The following is a 21,614-nucleotide window of genomic DNA, read 5'->3' as shown; positions in this document are numbered from 1 at the left end:
ACTAATTTTCATGCTGCGATTTCATAGGGCATGGTCCTATGCTGCAGAGAGCTAATCACAGTTTACTAGGAGAAATATGTCTGAAAAACATGGCATTAGTCTCTTCCCTACTGGAGTGACCAAGGGTCTGATTGTTATGGAAAGTAGCCAGTGCATAAACAACAATGATCTCTGACATCTTAATATGCGGGAACATTTATTTCTGCAGCTGAATAAGGAATGTGTTCCTAAGGCTAGCTGTGGGTGGCTCTGCATCTTCTAAACCACTAACCTCAGTGATTTTAACAGCCTGTCTTTGTGAAAATAAAACAATCCTAATTTGTTTTGCCATTAAAAAGTGAGAAAGCAACTTGTATTTCATCTGCCTGCTTTGAGATATTTGATTACTCTCCATCTTACAAATACTCTTAAGTAATATGTGAGTTATTTAAAGCCAGAAGTTGGATTGTTCCTTGAGCTTTCTCAGTGCTTCAGCCTCAGTCCTCTCAGTTTGTGTTTGGAGTTGTATACACATGTACACACCCTGATGTGCACGTCTTACTAAAGAAATTACTTAAGGTTGATCTAAAATCTGCATTTAAAAATCCTGAAATACTTCAGAAGTATTTTAGTAACCTCTGAGATTCACTTTCAAGCTGTTACAATTGTTATAATCTTGTGTGCATCTTCCTGTACCCACATATCACCAAAGCAAGCCCACTATTCAGAAACACCGGAGCAGCACCTCCAAGAAAAAAATGAAAGTAGGTATCTGCTATGTCTGTCTGCATGTGTGGAGATGGAGCAGTATTGCAAAACAAGCTACTTCCTTACCAGTCTTGACTCTTCCTGATTTTTTTGGAATTACTCTCTCCATTGTCATTAAATCTCCCATTTTCTTAGTCTGGAGTCCTACAATCCTTTCTCTGCCAGCTCTTTCTCCTGGGTTCAGAGTCCTGTCCAAATAATTGAGCAAGATAAGCCTTTCATATCAACAGCTGGACTTAAGTTTTCACTTTTCCTAAATTCTCGATTCTTTTGGGGGACAGATGCTTTATAACCCCCACCCTAAAAAGTTACATAGACATTTATCAGAAGGCACTGTCAGTGAGCAAAGTGGGAGAAGGTAAGATATGATCACAACAGAAGATAAAGGAGGTGATGGTGTCCATGAAGAGATGGTAACATTCAAGGAGAAGAAATAAATTGTTGTTAGGAAGGTGGAGAAAATGGGAGAATGCTTTGTAATGTGCCTCAATATCCTTACAATGCTGTTCCTAGGGGATAGAAAATTAAGAATTTAATCTTGGACTGATGGTGTGGGAGCCTCAACATCACTATGTTCAGCAGACAATCAGACATGTTATGAAGTAACATACCTGAAAAGGTGCTTTTGTGAGACAGTGGAAACATCTACTAAGCACTGTTTTTTAAAGGAGAATCCCCAAAGTCTGGATGCAAAGAGTTAAGAGAGATTCTCTCTCCTTAAGCTGAAAGCAGAAGTCAAAAAGAAACTAGAGCAAGAAAAGAGTATTTGTAGAAAATAGTGCATAACACGGAGTCTGACAGACATTGACAGATACTTCATGGATTTATTAAGAAGTCCCGAGTTTGTGACTGACAATATTATTACAGAGCTGATGTTCAGACTTGGGAATGCTGCTTTGCTTCTCAGATGATCAATAAATATAGATTTGGTTTAGAAATATGATCTGCCTACCTGCATCTTAACAGTTTATGGATAGCCAAGTTTTTTCAAAGAATTGAGTCTTCATTTAGAGTAGGGCTGGGCTCCTTAACACAAACCCATGGAGATACGATATCTGAGGACATTCGGCTTTTCAGACTTTCAGGAAGTTTTTCCTGTAGAATTTCACCAAAGCCTGTCAACAATTTTTTACACACTGAATCAATATCTTGTTTGTTTACGTCTACGCTGATGCCAGTGAATGTTCCCATATGGTGTGTGGAATCTCTGCAGTTAAAACTCTTAGGGCAGCCTCTGGCAGGTCTTTAGCTCATGGCAACTAGCACTTCCAAAGAATTCATTCCTGGGCAGGGTTTGGGCATTTACTTGGGCTGGGGACTACTCCTAGTAAGAAGAAGGAAGGTCCCATCTCCTATACTGGAGTTTGGAGGTGGAAGAGAGCTGCAGTGGTGCAGTGGACATGGGACAGTGATGGTATCTCAGCCTGACAACAGTACCAAATCTTCTCAGCTTACTGATAGAGTTGTATTCCTCAGGAATTTGAGTACTTGAAGAAAGGAAAGAGTGGGATCTGTAAAGAAGAATTAATTTTGATCTTTTATCCCTCTTTTTTTAGTTTGGGGGAAATTGTAATATTCCGTGTTTCCTCAGGTCTCTGGTATCCACAGTACAAGGGAACAGGACTGTCAGTGTTTTCACCATTCTTTAAACAAAATTGACAGAAACTGAAAAGCTAAAGTAACTATTGTGTATGCTAGGGAGCCAGTGTGAGCACTGATAAAAGGTGGAACCATTTAATATCAAATTCCAGTGCTTTAAATAATGCTGGCTATTAAAATTGTATTTTTAATTCATGCTTAGTAGAAAGTCTAGTAAACAGCATCTGTCCTTTGTCTTTACACAGCCTGTGCTCTATAAAGCAAGTGCTTTTGGAGGAGGGGAGAGGAGTGGGGATGGGAGGAGAGGGTGGAGAATTGAAGTAATTCTTCTCAAGATACTTGGCACAGAAAAAAGCAAAAGCCCAAAAGTTTAGCTCATGATTATGATAAAACTCCAGTTGTGATTGGACTTCAGTAAAACCTCTAATTGCACATTAGTGCTGCAAATAGTGCTTGAAAATTTTGCTTGTCAGCATGGATGCTTGTCTTCATATCTTTAGCTAACGTAATTCAAATATTTTTAGGATTGAATCTTTAATAAAAATAGCATATGAGTCTTCCATATCACAATACAGTGTTAGTCTCTTTAGACTTTTAATTTAAATGTAAAGAAAGCCCATTTAAAGAAATAGTGAATTAGACTTTTCAAAATATTAATTATGGTGATGTTTAAATATTTGCGTTTAAGCTAATCACATTTGGTTTTAAATAGAGAAGAACATTAATCAAGGAATGCATACGCTGGCATGTTTTGATTAAGAACATAAAAAATGCCTTGAAGTCAAACTGCATTTTAAGTTCTTTGGTTTAGACTAGAAGCCGATTATCAACAGTGCTAAAAAGGAGCTAAAAATCAAAACGTAGTCTGCGTCTAATTCCTTATGTAGCCTTTCTTGCCTATTCTAGGTCCTTTCAAGGCAAGCATGGCAAAGGTAGAGTAGTTCATGTGTTTTTCTGACTGATAAAAGAGACAAAAACCCTCATCTTGTTTTATGTTACTTAAAATGCAAGTGCTTATTTTTTCAATTCTCACAGCAGACCAGTAGTTCCTTCAGTGGTCTGCTAATAAGCTCACCAGTGAGTTCTGCTGAAATTCGCTCCTGTTTGAACCTGCCCTTGATGCAGGGCTGTCAGATTGAGCATGTTTATCAGGCAGATAATGATGTTTGCGGTGGAAAGCATGGAGATATATATGTGGGAACATAAGTGAGTGTGCCTAAACTTTGCTGTAGAGCAGCTGTGTAAAGGAAATAAGAGATAGAAATACTATCTGTTTCTATAAGAAATGGAAATATGCCATTTCTGAGACAACGTAATACAATGGGGTGGAATGGATGAGTTTTCTGTTACAGGCCTTTTTTCCTCCCTTCAAGCTGAGTACAGTTTGGGAACAGTTGTTTTAAAAACATACATTTTTTTGATGCATCAGATTTGTCAAATCAACCAGCTCAAGAAATGTCCTGCCTCTCTTCCCTCTGGTCACTTCCATTTCACAGTTTTCATTCCAATATTCGTGAACGCTACCGTTTGCAGGACAGAGTCATGAAAACTTCCTTCGCACACAAGACATCAAGGAAGTTGTGCTGCAAGGTCTGAAGCAAAGAGCAACTCAAATCCATTCACCAGTGGAAGAATGCTTGTGTAACTGCAGCACTCAGCTCATGAGTGAGTCGTGTTTAGAGCCCCATGGAGCAGTGAATCTTGGTTCCGAGGCTGGGCTCCCAAAGGTGTGGATGTTAATACATTAGCCCACTCCTTTTCTATGCTCTTTTAAACAATTAAGAGTGAATGGCATGCTGCAGGAAGATCATGCAATCAGTACTTCTTTCCAGGGACGAATATGAGTACTAGACATTTGCTCTATTTTGTGCAGTCCTACGTAGGGTTCTCTTTACACATCACTTAATCAAGATTTGGCTAACTTGGGCTTGTAAGCAGCAAATGGTAAACACTATGACGTGCTGTGGGATTTAAACAAAACAAAAGATCTCTTCCTTTTGTTTCACATAAGCAAAAATCCCCTTTAACTAGTGAAATACAGCACCCATGTGAAAAGCCAGCTTTTTAACAGTGAGATGTGGTTGCTAGTGAGGATGATGACTGTATGTTTTGAGATGAAAATGCAGAGGATCAAATTTTGTTTCCCTACATTTGTTCCCAAGAGATTTGCAAATATTTAAGTGTTTGCATAAAGGAAATTATAATCACACTTCTTACTTTACTTTTCAGATGAGTTTACTGTGTTGGTCTTCCAGTGTTTTATTCAAAATAAGCACATTTATTAAGAAGGAGGATCTGAAAAGATTTGAACTCTAGTGTATATACTCACAATTTAAACTATAAAAATTTAACATACACCTGAAATCAAATCTTGATCTGTGAATGTACAGTTTTTCAGGTTTCTTTAATCCAGCGTTGATAAGTGAGCAGCTGCATCAGCAAGATGGTGGCCTCATGTTGCTGCTAGTGGCTTGGGTATGCTGGAGGGTGGTTGTGTTGCTGGGTGATGATGTGAGCATCTGCATGAAAGTCTTGCACGTACCTATTGGCCTTTCAGTTCTGGGAGAGGAGCAGTAAGTTTTTGCTGTATGGGGTTTCTTCCATGAACTGATAAGAGTATTTTTTGTGATCAAATCAAGGGGAACATCTGAAAAACTAACTAAAGCTATATGCTTGAAAGGATCATAAAATCTAATTCCATGCAGTTGTTTACAGTCAGGTATGTATATCTTAAGATTTGGTTGTGTTGAATCCATCTTGCAGTAAAGGTCAGAGGTATTCACACAGGTGTGTCAGACTCGTTTGCTCTGAAAAGTAACTGGGAAACAAATTGGGGTTGTAATTGTGAGCCTGAGTTCCAGTGCTGGAACAAGCAGGATACAAGCAGGAGATCCTCAGATAAAAGTTGGGTTGTTGTTAACTCTTTTTTTTTTTTTTTTTTGCCTGTGTTTTGACTGCAGGATTGGTGTCTGTAGGTATGTGACATTGTGGTTTCATGGTTCAGGACTTAAAAAAATGAATCCTGATGGAGAAGCTAAAGGATGAGATTGTTGTAGCTTCTCTGTTCTGGCAACTGTGAAATCAAAATCATCTGGTTTTGTTTTTCTGTTTTTTATTCTCTAAAGAAGAATTAATTCAGCAAAGTACTAGAACCTGGCATGTAGACAATGCTGGGCTTAATTACCACAGTAGTCCCATCTAGTTATACTGCCTGTGAAAGTTTACAATGTTCTGATTGGAGGAATAACCACAAAATTGTGTCCAAAAATGTGAGCTGTATTTTATTGATATGTGGTTTCTTTCCTGATGAAGAATTTTAGGCAAGGAGTCTCTAATCTGCTTGGAGTAGAGGGAAAAGAGTTGATAACAGTAGTTAGGAGAAGCCCGGCCTGCAGTCACGCAGCATATAAATGGAGTTTGAAATTGTGGAATGGGGACTAACATTTGGCTCTCTACAGACAGGTTTTCACCCTATACATGATTACCCCCTGATTTTTACTCTCTCTGCCTGATAATTGTCGCATATAAGGTACTTATTTAAAATTAAGTTGAGAGTAGAGCAGTAGACGGAATAAAGAAGGAAGATCCCTTGGAGAAGTTTGTTCTTTTTGCTTATGCATGTCCCTTGGAACTGCATTTACCTAAGTGGTTCCAGTGTGTCATTTTTTTTCAGTAAACACTCAGCTGGCATAGCAATAGTTTCTCAGTTTCTTGCAGAACTGAAACAGATCTTTGGACCTTAAGGCCTTTGGGGCAGTTTGGGCAAGTGGTTGACTCTGTTTTCCTCCCACAGTGAAAATAGCTTAAGTTGCTTAAAGTAAATCTCTGCCAGTCCAGTCAAGAAAAGATGTTGTAAATGATACTTCTCAACTGTTTTAAGTGGATGTAGCTCTGCTGAAGTCAGTGTTGCTCTGCCAGTTTGAACCAGCTCAGTATCTGTACAAAACATATTGCAGAATGGCAGATAAAATCAAAATCTGTCTTTTCCCAGGTCTAGGTTAGCTTTCAGCAGTGCTTCAAGTCCTCCTTCTACGCAGCACTTTTCTGCACCAAAATTGATTAATGTGCAAATCTGCACTTTATTAGCTGGACTCCCGTGTGTGTCTCAGGCTTGTTACGCAGCATTGTCTAGCTGCATCATACTTTTCTCATAAATGAATGGACTATTTACTTACAAAGTATAGAAAGTCTGTATTTTCTTTCAGTTTTTGTAAGTATCTGCATACATATATGGTTTTAATTAGCATTTGTAAACTGAAATTCAAGGGTGAGCTGAGGTCCTGCTCAGGCCAAGGCAATTGGGCTGTTAACCTCACTAGAGCTCATGCTTTTCCTCTGGAGAGCAGATGGTGAATTAACAAACAAAAGGCAGAATCTGAATTATAATAGTCCTCTCCCTTGTAAGCTTGGGTCACTCTCTCAAATGCCAATAAGATGCTTGAACTACTTACTACAGAACATGTACTTCAGTACTGAGTTTTTATTTGTGTTATTGGATATTAAAACATAACCACAGGGACTGACTCCAGTACCATGTTACTGGCACTGAACCATGGCTGTATCTCACAGAATCACAGAATTGTAGGGGTTGGAAGGGACCTTGAGAGATCATCAGGTCCAACCTCCCTGCCAAAGCAGGTTCCCCAGGACAGGTCACACAGATAGGCGTCCAGAAGGATCTTGAATATCTCCAGAGAAGGAGACTCCACAACCCCCTTGGGCAGCCTATTCCAGTGCTCTGCACCCTTACTGTGAATCTCATAATCATCCTGACTACTTCGTGCACTTGATTGAAAGACCTGCTTCAGGGCACTGGCACATCTGTAGTAGAAGCATTGCATGCCACATATTATAGAGATAAAAAGAAACTGGCACTTCCTATAGTTTTATTCTGGATGCCTTAGGTGCGATAAGTTATTTTGTTGTTATATGTGCATACGGAAAATCTCTTCACTTGCTGTTCTCGGTAAGAACATACCCAGCACCTCCTTTGTGTCCCCTCTTTAACCCTAATGTTCATCATGCTATCAAGACATAACAGAAAATAGACAAAAAATACCACTACTACAATGGTTCAAATTGCTTTTCCTTTTTATAGTATTGAAGCTGCCAAGTGCCGGGGATAAGTGACTTTATCAGTACTTGTAAGGTACTGTAGAGATTCTAATTTACAAAATTTAGTATCATATCACTAAGTGTAGTAATCAATCTAAATGCTTCTCAAGTTCACACTAAGCAATATGGTAGCATTTTCAACGATGAGACATATCATGAATGAGTTAAGATGTGCAAAAAATTGTCAATAAGAATATTTTATTTTGGGAGGTGTATTTATGGAACAATATATTTCCTGTTATTAAAACGTACCATGTGAGCTATAATTTATTTCTTATGGTATCCTAATCCTAACAACAATGTAAGGCTTATAATGCTTTATAACTTAGTTAATGCAAGTTTAAGCTAATAATTTTAGTTTGTTGAGAACTGTGTCATGATAGCACATCTGAGACTTGCCAAGAGTCATTTCTTTTCGTAGCTGAACATCTTAATTCTGACAGAGAAGTCAGCTACATGCTACTTTAATGGTCATCTACAGTAGTCAAATATTTTCTAAGTGCAGAAACTTTTAATTGGCAACACACACACAAAAATCTCTAAAAACCTAAACAAAAAATTCACAAAAAAAAATCTTCAGACTTCTGCTTAATTTGTTCATCTCCATCTTAAAGCCTTTAACAATATGACTATGTAGTAGCATTTGGCTTTTTCTTGCTAAGAAAGTTATTTGAGTAAACTTAGATACCATATTACATAACTGATATTTATAATTTATATTGATGCTAGAACCAGTTATAGTCATATCACTCCAGCTTCCAGTACACTTGCCATACATATCTAAGAGGGGCTGATTTTGTTGCTTTTAACTGCATCAGTATGGTTAGAGCAACAAAATTCAAAGTGCCCTTCAGACATGGTTTGCTGATCTACCACTTACAGAGAACTTCCAGTAGTGACGTCAATGGGAGCTGAACTTTCTGCATTCATTATTTTAGGAGAAAACCCCCCAAGAAAATAGGTATGAGAAACAAAATCAGCCTGGGATTTTGTATGTGGCATCTTTAGAACTGACTATGAATGACATATATATGACAACTTTAGAACTGAGAGAAGTGTACACATGCAGGAATGTGAATACAACCATCCTACGTTACATTCTCAGTTCTGCACAGTAGGAAGCACGCATGTGTGTGTTGCATATATATGAAATACTCTTATAACTGTATGGTGGGCCTATGGAGTGTCATGCTGATGGGTGGAGAGGAAGCGAAATAAAATTGTCAAGGTTTTCTGGAGTATTTTATAAGTTTAGGACTTCACAACTAATACTGTTACACTGGGGCAGTTGGCCAAGGCAAGTACTAGTCTACACAGTAGGAATTTAGTGTGATGAGGCTCAATGGAAAATGTTATTCTGTTTTCCCACTGGATTGCATTTGTTTCTTCCTGAGAGGCACTTAGCTCCTGCTCAAAGGACTGTCCAAGTACTGGATCATCACTTCTGCAGCAGCTTTCATAGCATCTTATTCTGCCAGCTAGAGACCTACTGCAGAGCAAGCATCTTCTTGGATATGAGAGGGAAAGTACTTAGATCTGAACTTGAGAGTTTAGTGTTTGAGTAAATAAGCTGTCATTGTACTTGTTACTTCTGCTCATTATTTATGCATGTTCTTTAGAAAATGGACTCTAACATGGCCATTGTGTTTTACGTGTCCCCGTGTGTCACACAGACCCATGCTTGCTCTTACACCTCCTGAGAAGCATAAAAACATGATCGTGAGGTCACAGATAATTGTATTTGTGATGAAGAAAAAAACCCAACTCTACACTTCAGGCTTCTTTTTTGTCCCTAGTAGTCAAAAACTACTTTAGAAATAATTGTAAACATTTCCATTTCTGGTGATGTTGCAGTAAATGAGCTTTAGGTCATCCTGATGGTTTGCTTTGATTTGTTTGTTTTAACAAGCTGGGGTCTTTTCTGGGTCTGGGAAGTCTTTTTTCTTCCCGTTTGTATGGCAGTTTGCTCCTGTGCTGGTTCTCTTTCCCTGTCTTGGGATTGGAACTACACTAGTTGCATAAAGTGATGAAATGATGAAAATCGACAGTATATAAATACGTTTGAAAAAAATTCCTGTTTTGAGCATAAATAATTAAATGTGCCTCTTCTTTTTCTAACAGAACGGTTTACACAGTACAGCCCTAAAAACCTCAGACAAGCATGGAATAAGTAAGTCTCTCTTTTTTTTTTTTAATTGCTCTTCTGACTCTTCACAGTTAACTTTAACTGGCTCTACCCTTTTTAATGTGGAATTACTGATGTGTTATTTTTCCTGCTTCTGTCAATTCTGTTTCTGAATTGCTGATTGTCTGTAAATATGGAGAAACTGTATAGCATCACATTTTCTTCTTGAGCATGTAAGTTGGCAAGTGTATTGAGCTCACTGAGAGATGCTCTGCTATTGCTTTGGGCCATCAGTTTTGAATCTTGTTTTCTCTGTTCCACTATAACAGGAGACTTCTAAACAATATGTTACTAATCAGATTTTGAGTGTTGTTTCCACGTAATCATCCCCAGTTGCCAGGTCCATCTGGCCATAGCTGTGAGTTGATGACTGTACTGTTGTATATTTTAATTATCATGACTGAAAAAAGTCAGCATGATTCATCACTTTTTTATTTTTCCTTGTAATGTTCCCTGAATTTTGTCACATTTAAATTAGATGGACACTGATCTTAAAGGTATTGCGCTTAAAGTCCGGAAAGGTTGCCTAGTAAGCCAGGAATGCCTAACCAATCATCTGTGTAAAGTTACTAGATTTCTCAGCACATGAAGAACCTTTGTAGACAAGATATATGGGCAGCACTGTGTGGAGTGATTAACAGCTTTTATAGTTTGAAGAAAGCATACACAGTTTGAGTTGGATGAGCAGTATAACAGCTATGTCAACAGCTTGTCTTGCCAGAAAAATTGTTACAATCTTCCTCCACTCTCTTTTGACCAATTTTTTTTTGCAAGGAGGACAAGCCTTTGCTGCACCAGCATTGCTGTTTTCTTTCTGATACTCATTTCAAATTTTACTGTCGGTACCAACTGGCTGCCTTGTTGGTAGTTTGCCAAGAGTTCAAGAGAAAAATCAGCAGGGTACTGAAACATCTCCTCCTCTGAGTTCACCACTGGAGTTGAAGATATGAAATGTTTTGGTGAAGGCACTTCCTTCTTACAAGGAAAAAATTGCCAATAGAGTGGAAGTCCAAATCCCTTTTCAATATCCTTATTGGTTAGTAATGGAGTGTATACAGCTTTAGAACTGTGTCTACAGCTCTAAAATTCATAGCATGGTCACTTGCACAAGATGAGATGAGGTTTATATTCACTTTGCTGTTCTATTATTTCTTCTCCATCTGCTCCTTTTTAAATGAATTTGGCTCAGTGTTCTGGAGTGAAACACAAAGGTATTCTTTGTTTTAAAAAAACACAACCAACTTTTGAAATTGTGGTTAAGCAAGGGAGGAGAAGTCTCTTAATGTGACAGGATCATAGTTAAAATTAGGTGTTAGTTGTTGGATGTGATACCACTGATGTTCATCCTTTGATACAGAAATACAGTTCTGACATGCCAAACACCTTTCATGACCCTGTAGCTCACTCTGCTTAACTACTGGATCCTTCGTGGTTAGGAGTAACTTTCTGATTGCTGCAATAAGAGACATAAAGCTGCCTCTGAAGCCAGTGCACACCTTCACAAAGGTTTTGTGTCACCTGCCTGTGTTAATTGACTTTCAACAGGCTATACAAAAGATCCCGGCTTGTCCAGTCTAGGCTGGGAGCGTAATTTGGTGGTTTTCATGGAAGAGTCCATCTCCTGTTTACTCTGGATGGATCAACAGGAAAATTAGATTCACTTATAGTTGGCTTTTGTGAATACCTCAAACTGTTTTGCTGGTTCTGGTGATCCTTGCAGGTATCTTGCAATGTTTGACACTACCTCAGTCTTCCTGCTTGGAGTAATGTAATACCCTGAAAGTCATAACTTTCATTTTAAAAAGTAAGTCACTAAAATTGTCTATATTCTGTCCTTTAACAATGAATAAACTTGCCGGTTCGATTTTTTTCTTTGAAAGTAGTTAATGAAATCCAAAAGCTTGGAAGAAGCAATTATATTACAACATAGGCAATTAGATCTGGATTGGGAAAGAGGGACGAGGAAACTAATATTGATGTGAATGTGTTGGCTTGAGGGCATATATATGCATAAGTAATGTGAATAGACACTGGCACGCTACTCCATCCATTCTGCAGGCATGGACTGAGTGTTTTTCTGTATTTTAGCAGCAGTTAGACCTAGTGGTATCTCCCATGTATGAATATGTACAGTAATAGATTTTAATTTAAAGAGTTGCTGTCTTATATTTCCTAAAAGAACATTGCATTAAATTTCTGTTTCATAAATTGAAAAAAAAAATATGTAAGACCCAGTTTGCTTAAAAAAAAACCACCCCAATCTCTGAGACTTTTTAATTGACACAAGTTATGATCACATCACAGGCTGAATTAAATAAGACCAGAGTTTTTTAATTTCTAAGAAACCTCTTTAAAAATATTTATACATTTTCAATGCTCCGTGCATAAACAATTTGTAATTATTTAGCATAAATAAAGGGATTAAAAGACTGAAAGCAATGACAGTACATAGAGTTCGGCACTTCACATGTGCAGTTCTACTATAATAGGAAATACTTGTTGTCTTAAAATTATATGCCATTTACATTTGAAATGTAAAGGGTTTTCTCTTTTTCTGGTGTAGCTCTTTATCTTTGTGCTGTATTAAAGCACTGTTGCTTGCACAGCTGTAGTTATGGATGTATAAACATTTCTGTTATAGACATCATATTCCCAAGGGTTTATAATTCAGCTATAAAACTGAACATGTGGACATTCTAGAAATTTTCTTTATTGGCATGTTTCAAAAAGCAGCAATCTCTAATTTTAACCAAAAAAGAATCCCTTTTAACTTGATGTTTTAGTTTTTTGAACACTGTTTATGACACAAGAAATGTCCCATTTAAAATAGAATTGCTTTAAAAGGTAGTTGGGATAAACACAAAACCTAAGATGTGGAAAAAAAACATTCAGCCTTTTGGTTTTTAATAACTATTGGTTTTGTTACAGAGTTACTTCCTCTTGACATCTGACTATCTTTGAAAGATACACCTTAAAGAACAATGTTTATGGTCTTGGAAGGATTTACCTGTGTGCTTAAACTTCTCTGAGGTGAAGTTCTGTTACTGTATTTCATAGAGGAGGGATTGAGATACAGAGAAGTTAAGGAATTTGTCACACAGAAACTGCCATAGAAACTGTAAAACAGAACATGACTTGAGCTTTGTGCTCCCAAATTGGAAGAGAACACCTTTAGTTTTCTAAACACAATGATGTTTTCACCATCTACTGTTCTGTGTTTCCAGGCACAGACCGGCCCTTTATCTTTCTGTTTCGTATATCTGTTTTGAGGTCCTGCCTTGGAAGAGTGAGGATATGGGTTTAGAAGTCTTCAAAGAGCCTTACCTCAAAACATAAATTATAATTCAATTTATGTAAGGAGAGGTTACTAGAAGGAAGAATAAATCTTTAAGTATCTACAGAGCCAGCTTCGTCTGTAAGGCAGAAGGAACAGAGGCAAAAAAACCCCAACCCTAAACCCCCTAAAAAGCCACAGATTACAGTAGACTGGGGGCAAAATAATTGCACCTGACTGACTACACCAGCTTCCACAAGATGTGAATTTTAAAGGCAGAGACAGACAATGGATCAATAATGGACACATGCCAGTGTGTCTTTAATTCCAACTCTAACTGGAAATTAGCTAACACTGTGGAATGTAACAGCAATGGCAAAGTGAAACCCAGCAGACTCATTGCATAAGATCCCTAAAACTCTTTAAAACAGAATCGGTCAATATTAGCGGCTACTTTTGGGAAGTGCTGGAGGTAAATAATGTAACTATCACTTACACTGAGTTAAGTTCTTTGGAGACTTAAACACTGAATTTCTTCTCTGGTTGTCAAACTAAGTAAAGATTATAAAGAGAATGTTTACGGAATAAGATGAAATTTATCAATTTTGTAGAAATGAGTGTAATGTTAGGAAACAAAACTTACATTGACATTTGTTTCTGTGTAGTTTGAAGCTTCACCTACATTGCATGTCTTAATATATTGTGGAATGTGATTATAAAACACTGGCCTAAAAAAGAATAAAGATGCAGTAATCCGATCTTCCTATAGAGTTCATAATGAATTATATTTTCACCTTTTTTCCTGAACTTTTCTGTTCAATTATCTCTACACAATAAAATGCAAGAACAGCTCTGCCTTCAGAATGCAATGCAACCTCTTTCAATTGGCAAAAGCTTCTTCACAATAATAAACCCTTACAGAAGAATAACAAAAGAAAACTAATTATCCTTGTCTATATTAGGTAGGATATAAAAAGCTTTTTTCAGATCACTCTGTCATAATGGGTTGCATTGGGAGAAATGAGGTTGGAAAGAAAAGGTGGAGTTGAAAACAAATCCTGCTCTGCATAAATAGGACTACTGCTTCCTAATTCCCCAACATGGCAGTATTTATTATATAAATAAAACTTCATTCTCACAGCTAGTCTCACTGCTGGGGATTTCTTCAACAAGATGGCCTCTGTACTTGAGACCTCCCTTCCTGAGGCCAGGGTGTTTAAAAGTTGCATTCCAGGACGGAGTGGCCTATTTTGGGACTGTTATTCAGTGACAACTTCCCGAAGAAAGCAAAGTGCATGAAGAGAGATGAGTCCGTGTATTTTGAGCCTGTGTTTCATCTCAGGCACGACACAGACTGTGGAACTGGTTAGAACTGAGACTTGGGAAGGGTTTTTGTTTCGGGGTTCTGTTGGGTTTTTTGTTTTTAAGAAAATCTTTGCCTTAGTGGGGCTTTGACTAAAGACAAAACTATTTTCTAACTGTCACTTTTGTCGTCTTCACCTCCTGTCCCTTCACCAGCATTGCTCACTGCCATGTAGCCCGCAGTGCCGCTGAAAGAATATTCAAGCTTTCAAGCACAGTAGGAGCAAAAAATCTTTAGTGGTGGTGTTGCTAAAGCCTTTGTGATGGATAGAACTGAGCAGTAAGGATTTAAAACTGTACCTGTGAAAAGAGAAAAAAAGGATTACCGGTGTACGGCCGTGTGCAGCTTTACAGTACACGGCAGATGCACTGGGGCTGTCCCCTCACTTGCGTTTGAGGGGTGATGAGGGCTCATGCTGGGGCGTGGGGGAGCGCAAGGGGAAATGGGACGTGAGAGGAAAAGATTTTGTATCCAAGTATTGGTGATGTAGAGGCATATGTTGTGATGGTTTTCAGTGATACTGCTGTGCTGAGCAAAGCATAATTTCCCATTTTGGTTCGTATTTCCAGCAAATACCCCGTTACCCGTCCTTAGCTTTTACTTGAGGGACCTCAGGAACCGTGTCATGACGTAACCTGCGTTAAGCGGCGACGCAAGCAAGAAGCCGCTTACCAGACAGCAAATTCATCGTGCTGCCTTTATAAAAACAAAACCAGTTCTGCAGGGTTGGGGGGAGGGGGGGGGGGGGCAGCTTGACCCCTCCCGCGCATTAGCTGCGGGCCGTGGACGCGCGGGGCGGGGCGGGGCGGGGTGGGGAGGGGAGCGCCGCGGCGCGTTGGCGTCTGCGGCGGGACGTCCGCGCAGCGCGCGCTAGGGGGAGCGCTGGAACCGCCGGAGCGGGGTCGGAGCCTGGCGGGACGCGGGCAGCGGCTGCGGGTTTGGGCCTCGCGTGTTGGCCTGGCGCTGCTCTTTTTGTCCGTGTCAACGGTTGATAACGGGGGTTGTGAAATTAACGTCGGGGCAGCGGAAGCTGCTTGTTCACGCTTCGGTGCCCGCTGAGCACCGTTACGGCACCCGCTTGGTAGCGGCTTGTGCGTTTCTGGCACGGCGAAGGGTCTGGGCCCGGCGCTGCGGGCTCCGGCAGCCCCTGGGCAGTGAACTAACGTGGTGCTGCGGGAAGCCGATGGCCGAGGTCCCCGGAGTTCCTCTGTCTATGCTTCTGCCAAGATGAAAACTCCTTTGCAGTCTCTGCCTCCGCGCCTCCTCCCAGTCAGAGCAACGGTGAATTGCTCAGATGTCGCAACTTTAAACAGTTTGCAGGGGGATTGTTCCGAACGGTGTTCCTTGTTAGGGTGTTTATCCAGACAGTCAATTTACTTTTGCTTTGTTCGAAATTCCCCCTTTTGTATTGTTAAGCTTTAGGTATTGTGTTACATCCTCTTGAACCAGTTGAAAAATTAATAAACCTTCTAAACAGGACCACAAAAGCCTTTGTCTTTGTTTCCAGAGTGACAATAACTCTGTGTTGTTTCGTTAGTAAAATGACATTGTTACCCTCCTGTACCTTTTCCACCTGTGACAGCTGTGAAAATACAAACCAAGCCGATGTGGTTGTTCTTTGTTGTCATTCTGCAACATCTAACTCAGTTTCTGGCATTGGACTGGAGTTTGTTGGCATTGTTAGCTCTGAATCTATATGGATTTTGGGTTAGTTTTCCTTGGAAGTCATTGTTTGTAGTTCTCTGTGCTGTATCTTGTTTGTAGTTTTTCTGCCACTGTATCTTCTGTTAGTCCCTTCATGGTAATGTTTTTGTCTTGTATGATATTTTCAGTGTTCAATTTCAGCTAAGAATTGATTCAGTATGCAGTGTATCCCCGAGTCCAGTTCATTAATAAAGATGTTAAATAAAACTGTGACTAACACTAATCCCTCTGGCACACAGCTGGACACTTCCCTTCCAGCTCAGTACCTTGCCGCTCATCGTTACCCTTTCCTTACGGCCTGTCAGCCAGTTCTCAGTCGGTGCGATAGTGTATCGCATCCCAGCGCTCCAGAGTTTATCCCCAGAGCAAGATGATTTAGAGAAATTGCATCGAATATTATCTCTTGTCACTCTTTTCCACCTACTATTAAGTCCAATTTAAAAATAATCAATTTATATGATGTATTATTCATCAGTCATCTCTTCTTTTGATTACTGCCTTAGCTTTTTGCTAAAACTGGATTTGCTGCCACATTGTTTATGGTTTCCTTCTCTTGTCTATATTTTGCTTCTATATTGTGTGTTCAATGTCCAGCAAATATTTGCCAAGATTCTTTCCCTTTTTTGAAAACCAGAAAGGAAATATGTGGGACTGGGGTTTCTTTTTGAGTCTAGTACAGTACTTTAGAATGCAGAGCAAAATTAGATAATGCTACAGTAACTTCTCTACAGCAATAAGCCTGGGAAGAGAAATGAAGAAAGAGAAGTAACTCTTCTTGTGTAGATTTCCTGGAAGGACTTTTAAAAGGTGCCTTACATTTGTTTGCTATCCTCACTAATTCCTTAAGAATTCCTTAAGATATTGAGACGTATATCAGATAGACATGTTTATTTGGTGTTTCCAGGTATGCTTTTTTTCCCCCCACAAAGTATGTTCTTCATTAACCTTTTTGAGTACCTACTGATCAACTCTTTTCAGATGTTTCCAGTTGCTCTTTTTCCTTATGCGTTTCTACATGCCAACATTTTATTAATTTCTCAGAATTATGTTTTTGGTAGTCTGTTACTCATATGTTGCTGTAGTGTCTGTGTTCATTTCTTGGTTTGAAGTCTAATACTTTCTGATCAGAGGCACCAGGCATTGTTATGTGCTCACAGTCTTAATTGTGCTCTCTTGCTGGAGTTCCGTGCTGTTGGCCTCTCTGCTAAAATCTTTCTTCTCCAGATAATGATAGTGCTGATGAAATGGACTCTCTGAGATGTGCTTTAAAAATATTTGTCTGAGGAATTAAAGACATACTGTGAAGGCAGTGATATAAGTGAAGCAGACCTTACTGCTGGGGTTCTCATTATTTGTATGTAGCCATTAAAGGCAAGATTTTTCCAGAAAGAGAGTCAAAATGATAGGCACCAAAGAGTTGGGCTGATATTCAAAAGTGCTTAGTGCTGAGCAACTGCTGTTGGCTAAAGTGCCTTGATGTTTTCCACTGTTTTTTGTCATGTATTACAGATAATTTTTCTTTAACTCAACAGTTCCTTTGATTCTCGTCTTAAGGTCTCAGAAATGTATATAATTTTGGGAGATGGTGCAGACAGTCAATAAGTGTAATAATATGACTAATTCTACTGAGCTTTGTCATCTCTGCAGCTGGTTTAAGCCAATCTCAAAACCTTTGCCGTTTGGCTCTGTTGCCAGCCAGAGACTTGCAGACAGCAGTTAAGGTTTCTGCAGTGGTATAAACATCACAGAATATCTTTACTTTAGCCACATACTTGTTTTACTGAATTTTACGATGATTTGATGTGGGGTTTTCAGTATCTTTTTGGGCACCGACTTTTCTGTGGCAAGATGATCATCATGGGTGTTTAGGTCTTGCCATTCCTAAGACTCTCTCCTGTGACCATCTCCCAGAATTCATTGCAATTTTGTCAAGAAAATCTTAATTGCTTCTTTTCCTGCATTTCTGGCTGTGGCACATCATGTATCTGCCTTCAGGTCTCTGACTTCTTTCTTGCAATGTAGGACAGAGAAACAAAAATTTTTGCTTTTCATGCAGTTTTTTTGAATTAGTGATGCAGAAACACTTGGCAGTCTAGGAGAACAGTGAAAACAATGACTTGTTTCAAAACTTGGAAGTTACTTGCTAGCTGAACAGATTTCGTCATTCAATTTAGTGATTTCTTTCAATAACCTAGCTCACAAAGTTTGAGGCTATTGTTTGAGAATTTCTGAAAGATGCTGGCTGCAGGCAGATCATGCATATATGCTCGGTGCCTGCTTGACCCGAGTGTCAGAATGGGAAGAGAGGAGACAATAATCCTTGCTGGTGCATTGAAATGGAGAGGTTAGATTATGTATCTTCGGCAATAGACTGTGAGTAACGAGCTTCGGCGTAGGGCTGCTGCACCTGTCATCGCTGGAGGGCAAAGAGGCAAGTGGTTCCAAAGGGAACTGACCTTTTTCTTTCAGGCATGGAGTCAATCCCATATCCTAAGGCACACATTCTGCGTTAAAATTATTATAACTCTCCTGGCATTATGCTGAACAGCAGACACTGGTGAGGATCTGTGGAAAAAAAGCCAAAACCGCCCATAACATGACGATGATGGTAGTTTGTGTGCTGTTTTTAATTAGGCCTTTGTAGGAAATATATTCTGTAATTTTGAAAGACACCAATAAAACAGGTAAATTCTTCTGTGATTAAGAACTGAGCTTTAAAATAAAATTTTGAAATGTTTAGCTGGATACCAAAATGGAAACAATGCTATTTATCACTGAATAAAAAACCTGCATCCTTTTAAATAATGTAAAGTATACTACAGTGTATATCCACGGTCTGCCACCTCAGCTGAATTTATATCTGTAAGATCTGATTTACAAATAGACAACTTTCTGTTAAATTATTCACATCTCATAATAATTGATCTTACAGAGTTGATCTTATGCTGGAGCATATTTGATCATAAATTCAATGAAAGCAGCCACCATCTTTGTGATGTTTGTCCAGCTAAATCCTTCAGTGAATAAAATAATAAAGATGCCAGCTGTGTTTGTTTTATGATGGCTGCTGCAATAGGAGGCTGGAAATACAAATGAATAAAACCTCTAATTTTTTGTTGGATTTATGAATTCAGACTCATGCTGCAAATAATTTAACTGGAAAAATAAAATTTGTAATTCTGTCACATTCTCATAAATGTATTTTTTTTTTTTTGGGGGGGGGGGGGGGGGAGTGTTGCTGTTGTGTAGGAATCCAGGATAGTTTTAAAATATTGCTTTTGTTTAGACCTAAACTTAAAAAATCCAAAGAAGTCTATTGAAAATAGATGAATTTTACACTTTTTTTCTCCGACACCATTGCAAGTTAATAATGGACCATCATTTTTCTGTTGCTGCCTTTGGATAGATTCTATAGCAGTCTTAATCCTCTGTTTACTGCTGTGTACTGTTAGTGTGCTTCAAATTAATTTCACTACCCTAACATAAAAAAATCACACTCCAGATTATTATTGGCCTTCCTTCAGCATTATGACATTGGTAGAATAGTGTTATATTCCTTTTATTTCTTTCATATTTGATCCTTAAAGTGCCCTTGAGTCAAACTTTATTCTTCAACCACGAGGGCATGAATCTTTCCTGAGATGTTGACAGATAGTCTTTGGTGAATATCATTTTTCTGTCAGATACAGCCTGTGTCTATACTGCCAGCTAAAGCAGAGCCAGGGACTATCCTCTGGCCCTGAGGCCATGTGGCAGACCTTAGCTACGGCTGTGCCGAGTAACACTTGGGCATACATCTCCTCTGGGCTTCATGTGGTCCCCTTGCAGCTCCAGGTGCAATTATTCCTTTTGGGGTGTTCAGTATTAGCTTTTCGATCCAAAATTTCCAAAATAGCCTAGGACTGATGCTGCGGGCCATGAGAACTGTATTTTCTAGCATAAGATTGAGGGTAATACACTGCACATCCTGCTTGCAGGAGGCTGGTACCTGCTGCCTTTCAGGAATGGTCTCTGGGCATGGGTTTGTTTCCTTAACTGTGTCTAGGAGTAGTTTTGGAGAACACCACTCGGCATGGGCCAAAATAGGCCAGAGGGCAATGCGAGTACTTGGTAGATGAGTGGTCAGGCTCTCTCCTAATTCAGTGGTACAGGCTTCAGCAGAGAGATTCTTGCTATTCTCTGTCCCGCACACACTTGAGTCTATTCCCATTGAAGTTTCTCCTCTCGCTGTGATTTTAGCATCGTTTGTCATCCAGGCCTGAAGCCTTGGGGATCTTTTTGATCTTTTCTTTCCTATCTCGTGCATGGAGACTGCTATATACATTTCACAATTATTTTTTCTTTCAAGCTTTTCCAAGATACTTCTTTTTCCTTCCCCAACAAACTCTGCTACTCAGACCTTGATTATTGTAATACACTTTTCCTGTCCTCTCCTGACCAACACCCTTCTTCAGATCATATAAAAAGCAACCAGTAAGTTCAGGGGTGTGTGTGATGTTAATTGTTTTGTTCCCCTCCCAACATGGGCTGTTTCACTCCATCATATTTTACCTCCTTACCCTTTTCGAATCCCCCATTACGCCTTTTCCTCTCTTCCTTCACAAAGCTCTGTATTTCCACCTATTCCCTAGTTTTAAGTCAGTGATCCCTTACTCACATCTAGGCCGTCTTCTGTTCCCTGGATAATTCAGGCAGACTCACAACTGTGGCCTTCCTAGGGAATCAGATGAGTTTGTGCTCAGGTAGTGCATTTTCCAGTTGTTTGTGATCCTCCTCTCCAGGGTCCTTGTTCTCAGTTTGGAAGCTGCTAAGACTAGTCCTTGTCTGCCTCAAATGCCTGCTTTTACAGAAGCTTCATACCCATCTAGGAGCCAAAAAATGGGACCCATATGCTTCTTTACCTGCCCATCCCCCTTCAGTGGCAGCGAACATGACCAGATGTGTCGTAGAACTCCATGGATTCCACAATTCCATGTGTGCAAAATCTTTTGAAAATCCACCTGCTTATTTTGGATTATTAGAAGTGGCCTGAGCTCTACTGGCAGTCTATTTTTTGTGATAGTTGGCTCTTTGGGAAATCTGACCTTTAATGATCACTATTATACATAACTATTTTGGTTTTAGTTCTTACATCGCCTATGCTGATTTATGTTTAAATAGCAGTAGCTCCCTGCTTAGCTGTCTCTTTCATGCCACTTTGACAGGTTAGGATTTGCAAAAATAGTTCAGGATTGAGGCCTTCCCTACTGCAAGCCAATTTCTGAGTGTCAGACAGGACTGCATCCTTATACATATCTGAGTACAAGCACTTAAAATCCACATATTTCAGTGACTAATTGCTAAAATATATGGAATTTGTGGTTTGGTCATTCATCTGCAACCTGTTTATAGTTAAAAAGGCATAAACTGTTGTGTTAACTCGAGGCAACTTTTTTAAAAGACATTTCAATACAGGTACATGTGGTTATGTAGTGTTTCACTTTTTAAAAAAAATAACTCAGTGAGAAATCATGTTATGTTTTCCCCAAATTGCATATTAAAGAGAGATTGCTGTTTTCTTCTTCTGCCATGGTCCCTGTGCCAAAGAAACCCTTCAACAATTACCTTGGTTTTTTCTCCTGTTGAAG

General features: G+C 39.2%; 1 protein-coding gene across 2 annotated transcripts in view; it reads left to right on the top strand.

Annotated features, from left to right (window-relative positions):
- The window catches only part of CDK14 (cyclin dependent kinase 14), a gene marked incomplete at both ends in the record, with an annotated part of 247,792 nt that overhangs the window by 211,860 nt on the left and 14,318 nt on the right, over positions 1-21,614 (top strand). For both annotated transcript variants that reach the window (XM_084260301.1, XM_084260302.1), the window contains one exon: positions 9,583-9,631. In XM_084260301.1, the coding sequence (XP_084116427.1) occupies positions 9,583-9,631 (49 nt within the window). The remainder of the gene's footprint in view (positions 1-9,582; positions 9,632-21,614) is intronic.

Source organism: Gallinula chloropus, assembly GCF_964237585.1.
Source record: "Gallinula chloropus genome assembly, chromosome: 2".
Taxonomy (NCBI): domain Eukaryota; kingdom Metazoa; phylum Chordata; class Aves; order Gruiformes; family Rallidae; genus Gallinula; species Gallinula chloropus.
The sequence above is the reverse complement of the archived record's forward strand: the minus strand, read 5'-3'. Positions and strand labels throughout refer to the sequence as shown.